Source organism: Neocloeon triangulifer, unplaced genomic scaffold (assembly GCF_031216515.1).
Source record: "Neocloeon triangulifer isolate White Clay Creek 2 clone unplaced genomic scaffold, ASM3121651v1 ptg000014l, whole genome shotgun sequence".
NCBI classification, from domain to species: Eukaryota; Metazoa; Arthropoda; class Insecta; order Ephemeroptera; family Baetidae; genus Neocloeon; species Neocloeon triangulifer.
In genome coordinates, this window is record NW_026775556.1 from 14,220,510 (window position 1) to 14,237,687 (window position 17,178).

Consider the following 17,178-nt stretch of genomic DNA (forward strand, 5'->3'; position numbering starts at 1 on the left):
AAACCTCTAAACTGAATTTCTCCTACAAAATGAAAATTTTCTGTTCGCAGCCGACGCAATGCACGGAGAAGACATGCATGGGCAGCATAATGTCCATCCCTGGTCGTTCGCCGACCAACCCAAGGACCAAAGAGGAAGTTCTGCGACTTGCCAGAGAATTCATGGATCAATACTTTGCCTCGATCCGCAGGTAAAGTTGACACGTTGTTTTATAATTAATTACTTTCATGGACATCATTAACCGTCAAAAGCAAAGGGAGGTCATTCCACTGCTTACAGGCGGGAAACAATAAGCGCGAGTATGTAAGTAGAGTGCAACAGGAGAGATCATTTTGTAATGAAATCGCTCCCTTGACACGTGAATTATGCACTTAATTGCGAGCAGAGCGCGTGTATAATATCGCACAAAGCATAAAGCTACCCGTGTCGTGGGTGATTATAAGTCGGCCACCTTGTGGCTTTCAAAAGCCCTGCCAAGGCCTTCCGTGTTCAGGCTTTTCCACGCAAAAGTTGAAGTTTTTATCACTTAATTAAATATTTACAATTTTTTAATCTTTGGCTGCGTTTCAATTTAAATGGAAGTTTAATTAGACAAATAAAGTTATCTCAAAGTAGAATAAATTGGCATTAATTATCAAGAATTCATGCAGGCCGGTATATATATTCAGGGGCAATCTCGCTCTTGCATAATGTCACAATATAAATTCATATGAGCGGCCGCAAGTTAAAGGGCAGGGTTGTATCCCGACCCTTTTATTAATATCACTGCCAAAACTTTGTTCAAATAATAAACCGCACCGATTTGCATAACGTCCTAATTAACTGCAGAGCGAGTGTGCAGGTGTGTGTTTCGTGAGCTCTTTTGTTCTGCAATTTTTTGTTTCGACTTAAATAATTCATGAGAAAAGTTTTGCGCTACAGAGCGGTCATGAAGTCCTTTTTCTTTTTAAACACGAACCGCAGTTCCTCTCGCCGCGCGAATTTGAATGCAAAAAGGAAAGTTGCGGGAAACAAAATAAAAAAATCCAGAGTTCCCGTTGACTGAGCACAAAAAAATCAGCTTGTTTGTTCATCTTGGGCTGCAGCATCCAGATCACCCGTTCGTTATCTGTTGGAAACTCGGCTGACAGATGATAATTCCCTCTCGCCGCTGAGATATTAGCTTGACAATGAGACTTAATTTCCACTCTGTCAAATGCGATTCCTGGATGCTTCCGTCCTTTCCCTATCTTGTATGAAGGGCCTTAAAACGGTCTTAGTTGAATGAAAGGTTATAATTTGAAACTTAAACTTGTAGTTTTTTTTTATTAATTTTGTCATAAATATCATTTTTGCATTAAATATTTATTTTCTACGAATTTTTTTCCACAATTAACCTAGTTAAAAATAAATTAATTGTTTTTGAGTTGACATTTTTATAAACCAGGTGACAAATCAAATTTTGTATAAAATTAAATAATTAAATACAGTGATTATTGGCTGGCCTTCTTCATATTCTTAATGGACACAAGCCCAACCATAATTAAAGATTTATTGAAAATAAAATGAGAAGAAAAAAACAGTACGTATGCGATATTTTGATTACAGTCGCACAGTCCGTAGATTCGTTGAAGCATTTTGGACAGATCACAAATTTTTATAGGTGCGTGTTTAGGATCGCGGAAATAAGTTCAGATATTGAATGAGCCTGCTATAACGTGAAATTGCGACATTTATTTTTTACTTTATCCAGCCGCGTGCCGTGCATAATTTTGGACTGGATATTCAGTGCAGGTCGTTTATCGTCAGCGACAAGTTTTTACGGTCGCGAGCAGCAGTTATAGCAGTTGGATTTGAATAAATTAGCATGAATACGAACGCAAAGGGCTCATGCTCATGCATCCAAAAGCCTCTGCGATGAAATACTGTACAACTTCAACTTGCAAAGCTTCTCTCCGAAGTAACAAACTTGTAACGTTTAATTAATTTTAGTGGACAACGGATTAAGCAAAATAATGTACGCAGTTGCTCCATTTCGAATCCGTTTTCGCGGCCAGAAAATTGCGTCGCAAATTAGTTTTGGGTTATTATTGGAAGTCAATTAGCGGTTGTTGTTGCAGGTTAAACAGCGCGGCGCACCAATCCCGGTGGGCTCAAGTTTGCAAGGAAGTCGACGAGTCCCTCACGTATCAGTTGACAAACACGGAACTCGTGTACGGCGCCAAACTCGCTTGGAGAAACTCGTCTCGCTGCATTGGACGCATTCAGTGGTCGAAACTTCAGGTGAGTTGAAATTTTAAAATTTCATTCAACTTTTAACCGATTTTATTTAGTTGGAAATCAATCAAAATTTTTGATTGGATTATTTTAGGCTGCATATTTTAGTTGATCAGATCAGAAACTTTTCGCGGGTATATAGACCAATTAACCATTCGCCTGACTTGTTGATGAACAGCCCCACTCGCAGCATTTGCGAAAGTGGGAAGTTTATGGAAGAAGTTCCCTCGTCAACAAAAAACAATATTTCCCTCTCACTTCGAAAAAGCGATTTTCGACAGCACACAAGGGGCGCGCGTGTAATAACTTTTGCCTCAGTAAACAAAAGGCTTCGGTGCGAAAAGACGGTCCTCTTGGTGCTCATCTCTCTTTTGAACTCGGCTGCTGATCATTAACGAAGTTTTTTAATCCCGTTATTGGTTATTGATTATTACAGCTGCACACGCTCATTTGCATGAAAAGTGTTCCGCGGAAAAATTGCTTTTTCCGCATTTGTCGCGCAAAAAAATCTCCAAATCACAGCCTGGAAAATTCAGTAGACTCTTTTACCTTAACTAAAAATATATTCACTTAACAATTTAATAATTTTTTAGTGAAGTTATGGAATCTCTATGAAAAAATTAAGACAATTCAACTTTGAATGTTATTCGTTTTAAAAGTTTCCACAGTAAATCAACGCATTTATCCTTTTCAATCCAACCTTCTTTAACTTCGCACATTTCCTCCAAGCACTTCATTATTTTCATTTTTCCATAAAAATGAGTTTTTTTCTCTCTCTTATTTGCGTCTAAAAAGAACTCTTTTTAACACCCCGTTTTTTATGGAGGGGCTCCTTGCGATTCCAACAGATTTTTCCCAGTGCCACAAAATGCATGGTTTACGTTGGAAAGCAATTAGAATTTTGCTGTTCTTAAGAAGGGGAGTGACGAATGCAAAGTGAATTTAGTCTGTGAGTCTCTTTTTCATTGTCGAAATCAGCATATTATTCACGGGGTGACGTCACAAGGCACCGTGTGCGCGGATTCTTTCTTCGTTTCTGCACCCTCGAGCCCGGAGGCGGAGGCCGGACGGACGGACGCCGCGGCGAGACAAAAAGAAAAGTAAAAAGAGACGAAGAGAGCGAAATAAAAGAAACACGACAGCGGCGGCACAGAGAATGGCTTGTTTGCTCGCGAGAGACGTTCTCGCGGTGAGAAAATAAAAAATAAAATAAAAACTGGAGAGCGGGAATGAGATTTTTAAAGTAAGCCAGCGTCTTGGCATTTGCGACACGAGCTCCCTCTTATGTTATTCTAATTCTGAAATATTGTGGAAAAATTGAAAAAACAAACAAAGTACATTTCCGCCGGGATGGGAATTTTCCGTTCCTTCTTTTCCTTAATGAACGCCGCGTGATTAAACATCCAATCTGACGAGCAGGTCAAAGAGTGCGGCAGAGTCGGAAATCGAGTTAGCAGCCAATTGCCGAGCGCGGAAAACGCGTTTGCCCGCGAGTCAGAGACGCTAATCAGGTGCAGTCGGATGAGACGCCTAATGATCTCTGCTCTTAAACGATTCTCGGCGGCGGCTGAATTAATTCGGCGCGTTTCGACGCCGCGAGTACGACCCGGAATTGGAAGTAGAGAAGGGAGAGAGAGGTGGGCAATTTAGCAAGCTTGTCAACTCGTATGAGGAGCTCATCAATCGCAGCTCTCTGTTTATTATTTGTGCACTTTGAAGCTCTCTTACAAACAGGGCAGGCACCGGATGCTTTTCCGAAACGCGCGAAAATGGAGCTGCCGGGGGCGGAATTTCGCGCTCTGCAAGTCTGAATTTTACTGCTAATGTATGTTTGTCTCCGCGAGCTTTAATTAGCACATCACATATTATCATCTTTCATGTTTAGAATGGAAAAGAGGGGAAAAAATGATTTTTAGAATATTTTCAAACTTGCAACTGTTAAAACAGGTATGTTCTTGTCGGCGGCGTGCATCAACTATTCTTAATTTAATTTAAGTGTGTGTTCTCGTATACTTTTGAAAAAGTTAAGTTGTAGTTTTTGCTCTCCCTAACCGCATGGAGATCAAAATAAGAAGAAAATCTATGGCACGAATTTTATAATCGCTCTTTTATTATGAAACTTCCAAAAACTCTCTTTGTGTATCACAAATTTACAGAATAACAACATGACATATAATTTTTTGTAGTAAATTAAATTTTTTCTACCTCATTTTTATAATTTTAATCAAAACATTTCAATTACTTTAATTATAGGGAAAAATTCCCAGATAATAAATTCATCTAAATTTGCAAAGTTTGTTTATAAATATTGTATATAAATCGCATTGATCAACCTAAAAGATCCATATTGTTTACATTCATGATTTGAATTTAAAAAAATAATTATATTAATATAATACAAAATATTTTTATTGCATTTAAAAAACAAATGACACAATTATTATTACTAAATTATATTAATTACAAACAAAATTTTATTTTAGCCCTCTTTTGTTGCTATTTATTTAGCTCAAGAAAAATCCCAAATTGTATTCATATTCTTTACTGAAAGAAGTGACAGAACATCATAAACGAAAGTCAGAATTTAGCAAAAAAAAACAAGCATTTTGTTAATTTTTCCTTTATGAAAGGCCCCTCAATGTATTTTAGATTCAGTTCGTGTGATGCCTTGCGGCGCACGCACGATTTGCCCGTGTTTCCGGAAAACTCCTTGACGAAGTCGCGTGTGTGCAAGAGACAGACGCTTCGTCGGCCAACTTTTCAAGGATCGGAAACAAACAACCCTCGCGACACTCTCTGCGTGAAAATGAGATCCAAGAAGCAATGCGAAAAATTCCGACATAATCAGATTAAAGTGGAGAAAAAAAAATGCAATTCTCTCGTCAGTGGCAGAGACAGCTTTCGATCTCGTGCTGTGAGATAAAAGCGCCGAGTTTTATATTTTTCCCAGAGTGCAAAAACGGGCGACTTTTCAGGCGCCTTTCTTTATATACCATCGAGAAGCAAAACTAACTTTGCTCCCTCGTCAAAGTGTATAGCGAGCCCCCCGCAGAGCCACTTCGTTGCCACCTGTTGTCCTGCAAATATTCATCCCGCCCGTCGAGTGCAAATCTCCCGATAAATCGACGAGAGCTTTCAATCGACGAGCGAGTCAATCAACGAAGCCGCATTCCCGCCGCAGAAATGCAGCAGCGCTCGCTCCATAAATTTTTAATCGGGAGACGCGTGCGGTGGTGCAGGTGGCAAAACACAACCCTCAATCACCTGCAGCGACTCGACAATTTGACCCTTCTGCGGTTTTTCATCAATACTAAATTTTCCGTATTGCTACCGGTGTTTGAGGTTTGGTGCAAAACTAGAATAGTTCGTGGTTGAATTTAGTTTTTCAAAGTGCCCTCACACGTGCTAAAAGCGAAAACAAGCGGAAAATAATCGTCTTATATAAAAAGTTTACGGCATAATGTGCTGGGTAAAAAGTTGGGGATTTGAGAGCGAAAGTCGCTTTTTGCGCTCACCGACGGGATCCGCGGTAATGGATGATCCCACTGAGATAATCCCGTCTCACTGGCACACCGACTTTTATAATCCTTTGCTCATGTAAAATGAATAAATTTTTTATTCCACGTCGTTGCTCGTTCCGACCGCTGCTTCAGCTAAAGGAATGTACAGGAAACAATATAAAAGAAATTGCACTGGAATTTTTTGCATGTTTAGTTGCAAATATTTATTAATTATGTGCATATGTTTATAAATATCAAATATCTTGCAGATGAATTTTTGCATGACTAATGGTTCAAGTTTTTTCCTTGCACCAAAAAAGTGTTCAAGAGCATCTTTAATTTATAGGCTTTCAGCAACACCCCAAAGTTGCAAACTTTTGCCTGCTTCGATTGAACAAAACCGCAACGCCCAATTCTCAGAATCGCCCAACGCTGATCTTCTTCTCACGAACGACCAAGTTCTGCCGTGCATACGAGTTATGCAAACCGCACGACAGCCCGGATTTAATTTGGATGCCCTTTGTCCGAGACTCTGCTTCGACGCATTCCGGTTCTTTAGAAGGACTGAAAATCCGCAGGGGCGCCTCTCTCTTTTCCCACCTGCCTGCCGCACCAGTCAATCGCACGAAATCCCTTTTCGCTCTGTCGCACCCATTTGAAAGCAACAACCGCATTTAGCGGGGGATGGGCTGCTAAATATGCAAAGGGGTCTCCTCGCGCACTTTATCACTCAATCTGCGAACGCGGCCGAATCTTCTGCGCCCTCTGATCCTGCACCGCGATATGTACACCCTTGGATCGCGCGACGAATGACAAAAAAGCTACTGATCCGATGCACTCTTTGTTCGGGCGAACAGTCAACGTGAACAGAATTGGAACGACCTTATGAACTTTTCCTTTCTTTTAATAAATCTTGGTAAAATTTAAAAATGTGAAAATTCTGTGTGAATTATATAATTTTCTAGAATTATAAATGAATAATGCTAAAAAAATGCAACAGATATGGTAAAAATAAATTTGATTTAAAAATTTAAAATTATATAAAATTATCTTCATTTCATATTTTTAGAAATAAACTATACAATTATTTCATCCAATTGTAAAAATTTAGCATCATAAAAAGCTGGCTTTTAAGATATTTTTTCAATTAGTAATTTAATTTCAAACTTTGCTTTATATCAAATTATGCGCCTTTAGCACCCTATAATTATTTCAAGAGCTCGCAGCGGAAAGCGGCAGGTTTCAGAAATAGAGACGACCACCGATAAATCTTTCGTTTCGTCGACTCCACGGTGTGTATAAATTGATTAGACGTGTGCGTTGCGCACACCGGCGTGAGAACTGGTTGACGGACGGATGGGCTGTTTGCCGGTGTGTTAACAAAACACCGCGCGCCGGCAGGGTTGCTTTTCTATGTGCACCGCTGTCAAGTCAATTTTGACCGTGTTTTGTCCAATTATGTGTGTCTAACGTTTCCATCGTTTCGACATCCCTGTTGCAATGAGAAATTAATTTTTTACTGCAGATCTAACTTTATTAATACGTTTTTGGTGTTCATGAAATAATAGAAAAGTTTCTTTGAAAACAAAAATGAATATTAAAATTTATCTTTAAGTTTCATCATTGTGAAAAATTTACAAACCTGAAAGTCATTTCATTCCAATGATTATATATTTTCCAACATTACACTTGATATATTAATTTACTGACCCAGCACGTCCTAGTTATAAATTTTTTTACCGGAACTGCGTAAAATATTGTGGTTTGCTTGATGCATAGATATAAAGCATATAAAGAGTTGTGACAGTTTTGCAGCGCGCAACAAATAAATCACGACGATTTTCAAAATAGGAAAAACGTTTGTTGATGACGCTGAACTATTAGTTTTGTTTTTTTAAACGTAAAGAGCAGACAGCTGATGAAATCATGAAAGTTAAGCATCATTTTTTCGGTGTTCTCTGTGCTGCAATTCAAACTTTTATAATTTTTTCAATACTTTTCTTCCCACAGGCAAGTTGATAGTATCTTATTCTGTATTGAATTCACTAGCTAGCATAATTATGTTCATAGATGACATTAATGACCATTGAAAGATATGGTAAAAGTAAATATTTTTCACTTTTCTCATTAACTTATAAATTTCATTAGACTGTGGGCTTCGCTACAGAGTGAGATTTTGCATCGCCGAGTGTCTGGGGTTGGCGAATAATGCAAGCCGTAATTCTAAAGATCGTTGCTACTTCCATGAAAAAACTGGTGCCGGAATGGATGCCTATGTACATTTTAATCGATTTGTTGCACAACTCATTGAAACCAATTGTTGTAGGCTGCGTCATGTCCCGAGTGTCCAACTTTAAATTTTAACTCTATAGTTGTACGTAGTTTTTTCCCTCCCCAAAATTCTCTATGATAAAAAAAATTTGTTAGTCTCTTTTTCGTTTTTGTAACGGATTGAAATCGTAAATTTAAATTTTTTTAACTAAACAATTTTTTTTAATAGGCAAGAACCATAAAACAAATCAACTCAGCTGGTATGTTAAAATCGATATTCATCTTTTTTTGAAATTTTTATGCTTCAAATTACGCATATTATTTATTAAGCAACTGGGACATTCAAGAAAATGTGCAACAAATCCATGTACTATGCTCAAAGCATCCCGGCTGAAAATGAAGTAGCGATGTATGCATGCAGCACAATGGTTCGTCCTGGTGGGCCTTGGATGCCGAAAAGCGCAGAAGAAATCAAATGTGTCATTAGAAATTTGCCGTCCGATTTTCACACCTCTGGATTGTTGCGGTTAACTGCTTTCAAAAACTATTGCAAGTCAAACTTTGTGTACTGTGGTTTTAAAAGTGCGACATATGCGCCACTTCAAATGGACATGTTGCCTTGGGTGCCAAAAGACATAAATCTTTCAAAAACGGTCTCAATGAAGATTGGCGGCACCTGTGTAGCTCTTTTATTCAAGGTGGAGAATAAAACGAAAGTTCATTCTTTGCAACTGAAGGAGGTAGATTGCCTTGAAAAATTAGTCAATCTCTGTGAATATGAAGATTTATAAATTAAATTAATCATGTTTCCAGTCCAACAATAATTTTCATAATTAAAAATTTGAATTGATTGTGTGATGGATCCCAATTGTGAGGAGTATTTTTTTTTTTTAAACAATAAATTTGAAATAAAAATTCAAATCATTTCTAAAAAGAATGATAAAATTGCCGGAAATGTGTAAATTTCATTTTCTCGCTAACATCCCGTGCTACTTCGGCGCGGAACAAACACGTATAATGAACGCTTTCACGCTTGATTAAGGCGAGCGTGGTGCTCACTTAGTGGAATTATAAATAAGAACGCTCTTGAGAAAAACGGTGGAAGCGAAAAGCGCGGCGAAATAAATTACCCCTGGGCATTCCGCACGCAAAAAAACACTCCGTAAAACGTATATGTTGAAAACGTTATATTTCGTACATGCTTCCACCATCTTTTTATCCGCGGGAAAAGCAAAACTACCCCAACCAGAAACGCTTTCGCGTGAGAGAGATGAAATATATGTGGCGAGGGTGGGCTTTTGTTTCGCGCCTCCAGCAGTGAGGAACACAATATAAGTGCGCGAAACTATACTACTCGCCGTGGAAAATATTCCGAATCAGCCTGCTCGGGAGTGGATGCGGCCAGGATTATATTCCGAACTCTCTCACCGCCGAGAGATCGAATTCAATCGTTCAGACTGAGCTCAGAATATTATTCAGCCGAAGAGAAATAGTTTCCAGGAAAAACAAAACGTGTGTGCAAAGGAAAGTGCTGTCATTGTGACGTCACTGCCTGATAAAAATACTAAAACAAATCGATTTTCTTCCATATCATTAGAAATTTGCCAAAACGGCAGCTCATAAAGTGAAAGTGTCCGTCCCTGGGCCCAAAAATAGTCCAATATCCTCAATGAAAACAAATGTCACGGTCCGACACCCCATTTAATCTGGTTAGCACCGTTCATTGTCCCATATGCATGTCTGCTCGTCAAAATAATAATAAACGTGCAATAGCCCCCGCGCTTGACGTCAATTAACATCAGTTGTGATCAACTTCCAAATATTTGTCACTGAAAGAGGATTTCACCGGATCACTGCGTTGTTGCGTCGTTTGTTTCAATTAACACAAACAGATCTATCAACCGAGCTGACGAAATTTGATCAAATAATGTGACAATTGTTATTCCATAAGCTTTTTTATTTTTAATTTATTTATTTATGAATTTTATAGGATTAATTATTTAGCTTGGAATATGTGGGAATATTGAGACAATCGAGTGTGAAAATCGTTTATTGTCATTGATAATCCGTATACCGTGAATGGCATATTGGGAGAAATAAAGTAAATATCCACATTTTTGGTGAAAACCCTTATTTGCTTCAGTTTATTTTAGGTTGTGTGATTCTTCAAAATAAACATAATTATACGATTCTTCTGGTTTTTACGGGCATTTTAGAAAATTTTAAGCTCTTGAACTGCGTAATCAATTAAAAACAAAACGAGCAAATTAGGATTCTGGTGTGTGGTGCAGCACACAAAAAAGTTTCCCGAGAGAAAAAGTTTGAGTTCTCATTTACATAATTCTGCAGTAAACTCGACATAAATCGTATTTATAATTCATGCTGCGCGAATAAGCCGTTTTTAAACAAACTAAAATGTGCCCCAGCGGTCCAAAATGAGGAAGGAGGCTCTACGTTTGCCGAAAAGATTATGACATCTTTCTTAACAAATTATGCTGGGCTGGTATTATCCTGAGCCATTGCAGAAGGATAATCTAAATTGATGCTCAGATGCTAGAAAAATTGTTTATGAGCGCTAATTTTGGTGTGAAAATTTTTAAATAGTAAAACATATGTAAACTCATTTTAAATCATTCAAAAAAAAAGGAACAAAAATAGACAAAAAGCATGTGTCAGTCAACTTTTCAATTTGCGGCGTTCGCAGAGGGTGTTGAGCTGCAGTAATTAGCGAAGAGGCCTGCCCGCGACGGCTGCGAAGATGAGAGCAGCCCCGCCGCGGTTGCGGAATTTGATTGATGAACACACGCGAGTGTCTTAATTACCGGCCTGTGTTCTGCTCTCGCGAAGTTATTGCGCCCGACGAACTCCAACAAGTCGGTCGGCAGTGCTAATTATCGCCGTCTGCCCGGGTGCATTACCATTTTGCCCTCGCGAGAACACTGAATTATACGTTCATTGTTGTATCTCAGCCGCGCACTATCTTCAGGTGTAGAGAGATCGAGAAATAATTAAATTTCGCGTGTCTGTGGCAGCGGCAGGTGCTTTCCGGTGCAACAAACAAAATGCAATATATTGCCTTTGCCAACGTGTCGACGAGAGTGCAAACACATTTGCGATTTTGCGTTGATGAGGTATAAACAGGTTTATATTAAAATACAATTTGATGTGCTTCTGTTTCGCGCGAGCTCCGCTGATGACAATTGAGAGACGCGAAAGTGAGGGCGCGTGCCAGATGGTTTCTGAAAGTTTTGCTTTACGTCTCTGTAAAAGGAGGTAATTTGCATATTGCGCGCACTTTGAAACAAAGAAATCCTTTTAAATTATCCCCCAGAAATAATTCAATATAAAGTTTTAAACAGTATTAATTTTTTTACGTTTCCATCTAAATAGCTTAAATTTTATTTCTGCACAGCTGATTCTTTCTCAAAGTACGTAGAGCAGAATTTATTCCAGACACTTCATTTTGAAACTAAACTATTTTCTCCTTGAGGATGCTTTACGTGAGCACCATCAGGCCCAAGCTTCACATAATTCAATAAATTTAACTGCCCAATTACCCAATTCTTTTCTGCAAAAACCTTTTAAAAGTTTTGCAACAGCAACAAAAAAGCAGACGGCGAGGAATCGAATTCCTGCCGCTGATGCTCTCATCGAGAAAAAAAAAATGCCCGCCACCGAACAGGGCACAATGGCGAAAAGCCTCTTTATTTTACGGTGCCATTTATTGCACTCGCACGGCTTTTGCTGTTCACTAGATGTCAAGAGCCGAATTCCCCGCGGAATGGGCCAATAACTCTTTCTCTCGTGACTTTGCACGTGAACTGAAGAGACCAACAGAATATACCATTTTTTCCACGTGTTGCAGGTGTTTGATTGTCGCGGGGTGACATCGGCGGGCGGAATGTTCGAAGCCATCTGCAACCACATCAAGTACAGCACCAACAAAGGCAACATCAGGTCAGTGTATATTACAAAAGGAAAATAAGGCAAAACTTGGAAATTCTCTGTGGTGACGAATTTCCTGACCTATGGCAAAGGGTTATTTCATATTTCCCTTGCAAACATATTTGCAAACTCGGGACAAAAAAGGGCTTAAGGATCACAGGTGTTGTTTGTTCATTTGGCTCGTTTGTTTTGCTCGACGTGAACGATGCAAAGAAGCAAATTAGCTTCGCGAGCAGCTAGATTAAAAAGGTCTCTGGATCTGACAAGTCGGCTCGAATTAGCTTCTCAGAAACAAAGAGAATATGTAATACTCTCTCAAAACATGCTTTTTCAATATAATTTGTATAAATTTTACTTCCTTGTATTGTTCCAATCTTGGAATTATAATCGCGACAAACTAATAACAATTTAAGCAAACTATTCAGAAAAATTTAGAGGATATTAATTTAACAGCGATTCTTTATAAAATAGATTAATTTATTTGTTAGGGCAAAATTTTATTTTTTAATAATATTAGGGGAGAATAAATAATTCAAATTTGTACAAAAAGTATGATTAAAAATACATTATGAAAAAATATTTTACTTTTGATGAAGTAGATCATAACATTTTAAATGATTTTCTTAATCAACCTAGATTGTCTTCACTTTTTTATAGCAAAATTTAATTTTATATCATTTATTTGTCTATCCCAAATACCAACCACATAAAAATATTTTTGAAAATTACTTGATATTGGTTCATACATAACATATAATTTTTTTTTTTAATTTTTTCCAGATATATTCGTTTCTCTTTTGTTTTACCTTTATCAATCACTTATACCTGACGACGAAGATGAATTTACATTGTACAGTTTAATTCTTCTATGAATGAGCGACTGCACAGAGATGTCAAAGCAATGTGACACAAGCGCTCCTCCGAGACCGAAAGTAAATTGCATGCGCTCTGCTCGCTTTACATAATTAAAATTATGGTCTCTCTGCACAAGTCTCTGGGCGCCTCTGAAACATAATTACTCTGAAAGCGAATCCTTTGTTCCGTATTCGCTTCTGTGTGACAAAGACTCCGAGTTTGCGAGACGCGATCAATTAAATTGCTTTTAAAACTCGCAGATCGGCGATCACCATCTTTCCTCAGCGGACCGACGGCAAACACGACTTCCGCGTGTGGAACATGCAGCTCATTTCGTACGCTGGCTACAAAGAACTGGACGGCACCATCACCGGCGACCCTGTCAATGTCGAGTTCACTGAGGTAAAACAGACCATCAACATGCGCAGGGTAATTAAACTTTTTTTCTCTCGCAGGTTTGCACTCGACTCGGCTGGAAAGGCAAACACACGCGCTTTGATATTCTGCCGCTGGTGCTTTCAGCCAATGGACACGACCCTGAGTACTTTGACATTCCACCAGACCTAGTCATGGAAATTCCTCTTACACATCCAACGTGAGTTTTTTTTAGTAAATTAAATTAAATCATTCCTTTCATTATTATTTCATAAATTTTTGCAAGTTACTTTGTAGAACCAATTTAAAAAAAAAATAAATAAATAAATTTTCATTATATAAAAACAAATATGATTAAAAATTATATGAATTGACCTATTAACGGAAATTCTTGAAATAAAAAAGCTGCAAATAAATAAATACATATGTTGCATAATTTATATTTTTTCTCCATGGATATTTTTACGTTATCATTTTAAATTTTTTGCCATAAACAAGAAATATGTAATTTTTTTCCAGCTTTGACTGGTTTGGTGAATTGGGTCTTCGGTGGTACTGCGTGCCGGCAGTGTCAGGCATGCTCTTTGACTGTGGCGGTCTCGAGTTCACAGCGTGTCCTTTCAATGGTTGGTACATGGGCACCGAGATTGGCTGCCGCGACTTGTGCGACTCCAACCGGTACAACATCACTGAGGTACCTATCAAGTTATTTCATCAGAACTGTTTTATCTGGTTAAAAAAAGTGCTTCCTTTTTAAAGCACAAAAGCCTATTTAATGAGGAGCAATCGAGTAAAAGCTCCGTCCGTGTTTGTTTTTCGCAGGTGGTGGCGACACACATGGGTCTGGACACCCGCAATCCAGTCACTCTGTGGAAAGACAAAGCGCTGGTCGAGGTGAACGTCGCAGTGCTGCACAGTTTCCAGGTGATTTTCAATGCTCGCGCTTTAATCAGTCTAGGGCCCTCGCGGCAATTAATCTAATGGGGCCCTCGGCTGCTCTAAACCATTGACGAAGCGACACGCTCTGCTTTTGTTGTTGTACTTGTTGTTTGCGCCATTTGTCACACGAATGAATGAATTCCTATCTCGCACGAGGCTGGCGTTGAAAAATCATCCGCTGCCTTGTGTCTGCTGCTGATTGCACTACAACTGCCGGTTTGACCTCCTGGAAGCAACTTTTGATTGCAAAACTACAAACAATTTTTATAGATGATAGAAAAATTCTTAGACCAGAAATCGTTATAATTCTGAATTTTATTGATGTCTTCGATTCTGGGTCCCTGAGTTGCCCATAATTCTACCCTTATAATTATTCATTTAAAAAAAATAGAAGTAGAAAAATACTTTTTTTCTTACAATTGAAAAATATCTTCCCGCCTGGTTTGCCTGTTGTTTGACAGAAAAAAACGTTTCAATGATAGAAATGCCCATTTAATTATATAGAATGAAAATATCTTCTTACGGGATTTATGGCCATATTATCTTTATTCATTGCATTGAGCACTGCAATATTGCTAAACTATAAATAATTTTTTCTAAATTTATTTACCTCTATGATATTTTTGAATGCTTCCATTGAATATCTACAGCTAGAAATCATCAAACTGTATTTGTAGTGAACGATATTTTGGTAAAACAGTTAAATACAACAACAACAATGTTTCAATAATCAATTTTTGAAATTAATTGTATTAAAATATATAATATTTAATTTTTTTATTCACTTTTAATAAGTAAAGTAAAAAGTATAAAATTTAAATAAATCGAATTGATAGTTTTAAATATAGGAAGATTATATATAAATATAATTAAAGAAATGTAATTAGAAAAAAATTTATTTTAGTCGAAGTAATTCCAATTTTTCAATTTCAGTTACACAACGCCACGATTGTGGACCACCACACGGCGTCCGAGAGTTTCCTGAAACACATGGACAACGAGCAGCGCCTGCGACGTGGATGTCCGGCTGACTGGGTGTGGATTGTGCCGCCAATGTCGAGCTCCATCACACCCGTTTTTCACCAGGAAATGGCCCTTTACTACCTGAAACCCTCCTACGAGTATCAGGTGCGTGTGGAAAGCCCAAATTTCAGCGCAAAAAAACTTGTGTTTTGCCCCCGGGAACAGTTTTGGTGTCGCGACCGTAATTTTTTTGCACTCTCGCAATTCCTGCTCGGCCAATTACGAGGTCGAGATTTATCACCGCAGCCGCGGGACTGCAAAAATGTCCTGTGCGTAGATGGAGCAGGCGCGCGCGAGCTCTAATCTGCGCGTGCAAGCGGGCAAAATGCGCTGCCGCCGGCGGATAACATATCTTTTAATTTATGAGCGGTGCTAATGCAACTGCAGCCAAATGATATTATCTTATTATACAAATTATAATATAACGACGGTTTGCTCTTTACGCCGCGTGTTTTGTTTTAAGGCAAAAAATGGATTTTGGCTTGCGGGCTTTAATGATCCCTTTTTACGCTTTCCGTTTAAGTTATTTAATACATAACGCGCGTGTTGTGCCTCCATTCAACTCAAATTTAATTAAACTCATAAAATATAATGAAGTTCCTACCTGGAATTTATTGCCCTTATGTATTTCATTCCTTGGAATTTTTTAAACAAAATTACGTTATTTGAAAAGAAGCTTTCACTTGTATCTAAATTTAGTCAAAGCTAAATTTTATAATTTTTATCCAAGGATTCAATATATAATTTATTTCTATTTATTCTTCATATTTCTCTAATTGTAAATTAAATTAAAATTTTCAATCATTTCTGGGCTTTGGCTTTTCCTTTAAACCTCTCTAGAATATTTTCTTAGTTATTTAATTATTTTTTTTTTGCATATTTTTAATAATTTAGTGTTTTTTTTTTTTGGAAGGATTAATGCACCGTTCCCCTCCTTCTTTTCACTAGGTTTTTAAAAAGATTTAAAGCGATTTCCTTCAAAAAATTCCTTACTTTTAAAACCTCTAAAATTCAGTAATCAAACTATGAACTTTTCCCTAAATTTTGAAGTTCTAGTCTCTCCTTTAGTATGTGATAATTCTGTTACCTGGTCCCACTATCTTCTTTCGAGCTGGTCCGGTCAACATTAACAAGGATTCAAAATGGTCAAAATGATCTTTGTATCGTATCCTTCCGCCTCTGAATTCGTCACTGGGAAATGCGGATGAAAGATATCACATGGAAAAGTAGAAATCGATGGCGCGCTATATACCCGTGTATGTCCGCATGCCGGCACTCGGTGCATGTTTATGGATACGTACGTACGTGCAGGGTGTCACACACCCGGCTATTCCTATTTAAGTTCTGTCAATCCACCGCGCCTTATCATCGTTTTATTCGCTCTCTCTCGCCGGCGAGAAGCACCCACGCATGCATCACCAAGTGTGACACTTTATTTCGCCGACGAGATATGCGGCAGCCGATTGCCGACCGACCGGCAGTGCTGGCGAATCCGATCCGCAGCTGTCGAGCAACACGCTCGTTTTCCACGCGTCGCTTTTTTTCTCTCACAAATAAATTCCACTTTAAAAGAGCACTCGATATATACACCTAGTTTGAGTGTCGTCAACTCATGAAAAATGTATCGTCTCGTTTTATTATATATAAGAACGAATGATGAATTCGTTTTTGGCATAAATACCTTTTTATGAATTCAGGAGCCGGCCTGGAAAACGCACGAGTGGAAGAAAGGCCGCGACTCGAGCAAAGGCTCCAAGAGCAAACCCAGCCGCAAATTCCACTTCAAACAGATCGCCAGGTTCGTCTTTTTTTTTTTTTAAATTCACAAACGTGCCACTTGACCCAATATTGTGCTATTTAGGGCCGTCAAGTTCACGTCAAAGCTGTTCGGTCGCGCCCTTTCGCGCCGCATCAAGGCCACAGTTTTGTACGCAACCGAGACGGGACGTTCAGAGATGTACGCCAAGAAGCTGGGCGAGATTTTCGGCCACGCGTTTAACGCACAGGTACGAAT

At 38.5% G+C, this 17,178-nt stretch overlaps 2 protein-coding genes across 8 annotated transcripts in view; both read left to right on the top strand.

The window, feature by feature from the left end:
- Positions 1-17,178, top strand: part of LOC132201400 (nitric oxide synthase-like protein) — a 39,783-nt gene that overhangs the window by 14,698 nt on the left and 7,907 nt on the right. For all 7 annotated transcript variants that reach the window (XR_009442263.1, XM_059627553.1, XM_059627555.1 and 4 more), the window contains exons 3-12: positions 51-190; positions 2,100-2,262; positions 11,893-11,984; positions 13,088-13,229; positions 13,283-13,422; positions 13,722-13,896; positions 14,025-14,126; positions 15,075-15,269; positions 16,862-16,962; positions 17,026-17,170. Coding sequence is in view for 6 of the 7 variants with exons in the window: in XM_059627553.1 (XP_059483536.1) it covers positions 51-190; positions 2,100-2,262; positions 11,893-11,984; positions 13,088-13,229; positions 13,283-13,422; positions 13,722-13,896; positions 14,025-14,126; positions 15,075-15,269; positions 16,862-16,962; positions 17,026-17,170 (1,395 nt within the window). In the remaining variant the exon portion in view is untranslated. The remainder of the gene's footprint in view (positions 1-50; positions 191-2,099; positions 2,263-11,892; positions 11,985-13,087; positions 13,230-13,282; positions 13,423-13,721; positions 13,897-14,024; positions 14,127-15,074; positions 15,270-16,861; positions 16,963-17,025; positions 17,171-17,178) is intronic.
- LOC132201416 (uncharacterized) lies at positions 7,827-8,818 on the top strand. The gene is made up of 5 exons (XM_059627573.1): positions 7,827-7,854; positions 7,905-8,032; positions 8,083-8,130; positions 8,257-8,287; positions 8,358-8,818. The coding sequence occupies exons 1-5, from the start codon at positions 7,827-7,829 to the stop codon at positions 8,816-8,818; spliced, it is 696 nt and encodes a 231-aa protein (XP_059483556.1).

Bases quoted from the DNA above. Each gene is read 5' to 3' on its own strand.
- LOC132201416 (XM_059627573.1), top strand. From the start codon at position 7,827: ATGACATTAATGACCATTGAAAGATATG. The intron at 7,855-7,904 runs GTAAAAGTAAAT...AAATTTCATTAG, and splicing joins AATGACCATTGAAAGATATG to ACTGTGGGCTTCGCTACAGA. The intron at 8,288-8,357 runs GTATGTTAAAAT...TTATTTATTAAG, and splicing joins AAAACAAATCAACTCAGCTG to CAACTGGGACATTCAAGAAA.